Source organism: Pinus tabuliformis, chromosome 7 (assembly GCF_031772625.1).
Source record: "Pinus tabuliformis cultivar Carrire ecotype Pingquan chromosome 7, CPIR1, whole genome shotgun sequence".
NCBI classification, from domain to species: Eukaryota; Viridiplantae; Streptophyta; class Pinopsida; order Pinales; family Pinaceae; genus Pinus; species Pinus tabuliformis.
Genome location: NC_142293.1, coordinates 716,506,279 through 716,508,925, shown reverse-complemented (window position 1 = coordinate 716,508,925; position 2,647 = coordinate 716,506,279). Strand labels below are relative to the sequence as shown.

Here is a 2,647-nt window from a genome sequence, read left to right as displayed (position 1 = left end):
ATTTGTCTTGCATAAACTACACCATCCTCAACCTATCATTCAAAACTTGAATTATGAAGGGACATCTTATGAAAATATGGGAAAGAGTTTCTTCATTCGTCTTGCCATCCTCGACCTATCTTGAACTTGTGTTACATGACATCCCAAGTAAGAACTCCGTTACTTAATAAACACCACATAAAAGCTTTAGCCTAACATCGCTGACAAATTTCCACCACCAAATAAGATTGCCAAAATCTCAATTTTTTTTATTTAAATTATTAAATCTCTTCCGTCTCATTCCATCCATCATATTTATTTTAAAATTCTAAATTATTTTTATTTGTTAATAAATATAATAATATCTTAAAAGGAAAACTCATGTAAATGCATACTCAGAAAACATGATGATTTATTTTAACAAACTTTAATTTAAATGTGATATAAATGGTTAGTTTATGATAATTTAAAATAATTAATGAAATTATAAATATTAATAATTAAATTATACAAAAGGTTAAAATTATTTTTATATTAAAATTAATATCTAAAATATTTTAATTTTAAAAATATAATAATAGAAGTCACTTCAACCTCCCCACAATTATGACGGGCATTCATTTAGATACATGGATAAAGATCATTTACAATGGAGTTGACTTTTGACTCCCTTCTGATGGTGCTAAGTGAATACCGTCCTCCTCAAAGAACAGTAATACACATTGTCACATACCGAAGGGCATGTCCTATATACTTAATAACATTTATACACACAATTGCTAACGAGATTTACATCGAGTACACTAAGAAAAATAAACACGAGATGATGAGGCAAATTGCGATATGCAGCTAATACGTGAGGTTGACGCTGAACTTGAGCACCGTTTCATCGGCGGTGTCGGAAACCGTCTCAATCACCGCGTGACCTTTCGCCCCTTCGAACTTACCACTTCCCCCGACCACTGTGATCTCCCGCTCAGGCAACGCAGTATTGTCTTCGCCAGAGAACTCGATGGTGCTGCCCTCGTATTCCGATCCTTGTTCGAATTTCGCAGTGAAAGTCATGAGAAGGGTTTTGGGATCCTTAGGAGACGCCATGTAATATCCCACCCCTTTACCCATCAAACCAGAAGACTTATCGGGCCCTTCCGTCAAGGGGTCCTCAATCACTATAACCTCACTCCTACTACTGCCCAAGCCCTGACCCCCCGGGTGATTCAATGGGAGTGGGGCTGCACCCACTGTTTCAGCTCCGGGAAACGGCGAATTTGGCAATGGGTTAAGTAAATTAGGAGAATTGATTGAGGGGATACCCTGCTGGGAGGTGAAAGGAAAATTAAGAGCTGCTGGGAATTGATTAAACTGAAGGTTTTGCCCATTAATGCCGATTCCGTTAAGGAGAGGATTAGCGGAAGAAGATGGTACAAATCCGTTTGGAAACGTTAATGGGAGAACCGGGCCGTTCTGAAGTGAGGGATTAAGCAAACCTGCACCAGTAGCTGCAGGAATACTGGGGACGACTCCATTTAAAAAAGAAGGATTAGTAGGGGAGATAACTCCGTTTGAATTAATGGAAGAAGCTGGAAACTGGCCATTGAACAGGGGACTCTGTGGAATTGCAGCGCTTGGAAAGGTTAGTGGGAGAGGACCACGATTTTGAAAGGGCAGATTAAGTAGGCCTCCTGCAGAAGTAACAGGAGGTATTAATCCATAGGTGCTGCTGCTTGCTGAGATGGAGAGGGGCTTTGCTGTGGGATAGGGTCCTCCAACTACGTCGTGCATGAAGAAGGTCACAGTCGTGGTAGCTGGCTGAGGTGCAGGCTCAGGCGCCGGAGCAGGAGCAGGCTCAGATGGAAGAGCTGCAGGAACGGGAGAACTATCATCATTATTAACATCTACATCTTCTATCTTCATTTTTCTGGTGGCAGCAGCAACATTTACATTGTTGCTCATCCTCACAAAAAGTAGGGCCGCCATTAGAAGAAGTAGCGCATGAGTATTTTTCGTGCACTTGTAGATAACACGCTCCATTCTTCAAATTCGAAATGGAAAACAGCTACCAGTAATGAGGATAAGTCAGTATTCAACCCAAAAGATTATAAGCAATTGATATATTGCAGTTTGTGGTACATTCTGCATATATATATATATATATATGCATGAAAACCCACACAATCCACAAAGCCAAAGCATGATGACACGCACTAATTAGGTAAATAGTAGTGTTATTGAATCGGGTGTACCTGCCTTCATAAACCAAACCTATTCAATAAATAAAGGCTTCGTCGTCATTCATCGATCGATCAAGGGGCACGACAGTCGATGCCAAAGAAATTGGCAGGTTTTCATGATCACTGTTCGACCCAACCCAATTGCTGTGAGATGATGTGTCTTGTATTAGTGTATTTGTTGAATCACCCCTACTCATATTAACTATATTCGCAAATGTTTCTCTGATGTAAAATGGGCATAAAATAGTACCATGCCATGCCAAAGCTCTTTTCCTGTTTACCATACGCGTTATATTAACTATATTCGCAAATTTTTTTCCTGATGTAAATGGGCGTAAAATAGTACCATGCCATGTCAAAGCTTTTTCCCTGTTTACCATACGCGTTACAGTAAGTGGGATGAGACGAACAAATTCACACTCTCCCGTGTAAGTTAG

At 39.9% G+C, this 2,647-nt stretch overlaps 1 protein-coding gene across 1 annotated transcript; it reads right to left on the bottom strand.

The window, feature by feature from the left end:
- Positions 1-828: 828 nt before the first annotated feature.
- On the bottom strand, positions 829-2,010 carry LOC149249533 (uncharacterized). Its single transcript, XM_089453401.1, has one exon. It carries the CDS (start codon positions 2,008-2,010, stop codon positions 829-831), a length of 1,182 nt encoding a protein of 393 aa, XP_089309527.1.
- Positions 2,011-2,647: the final 637 nt, after the last annotated feature.

Bases quoted from the DNA above. Each gene is read 5' to 3' on its own strand.
- LOC149249533 (XM_089453401.1), bottom strand. From the start codon at position 2,010: ATGGAGCGTGTTATCTACAAGTGCACGAAAAATACTCATGCGCTACTT.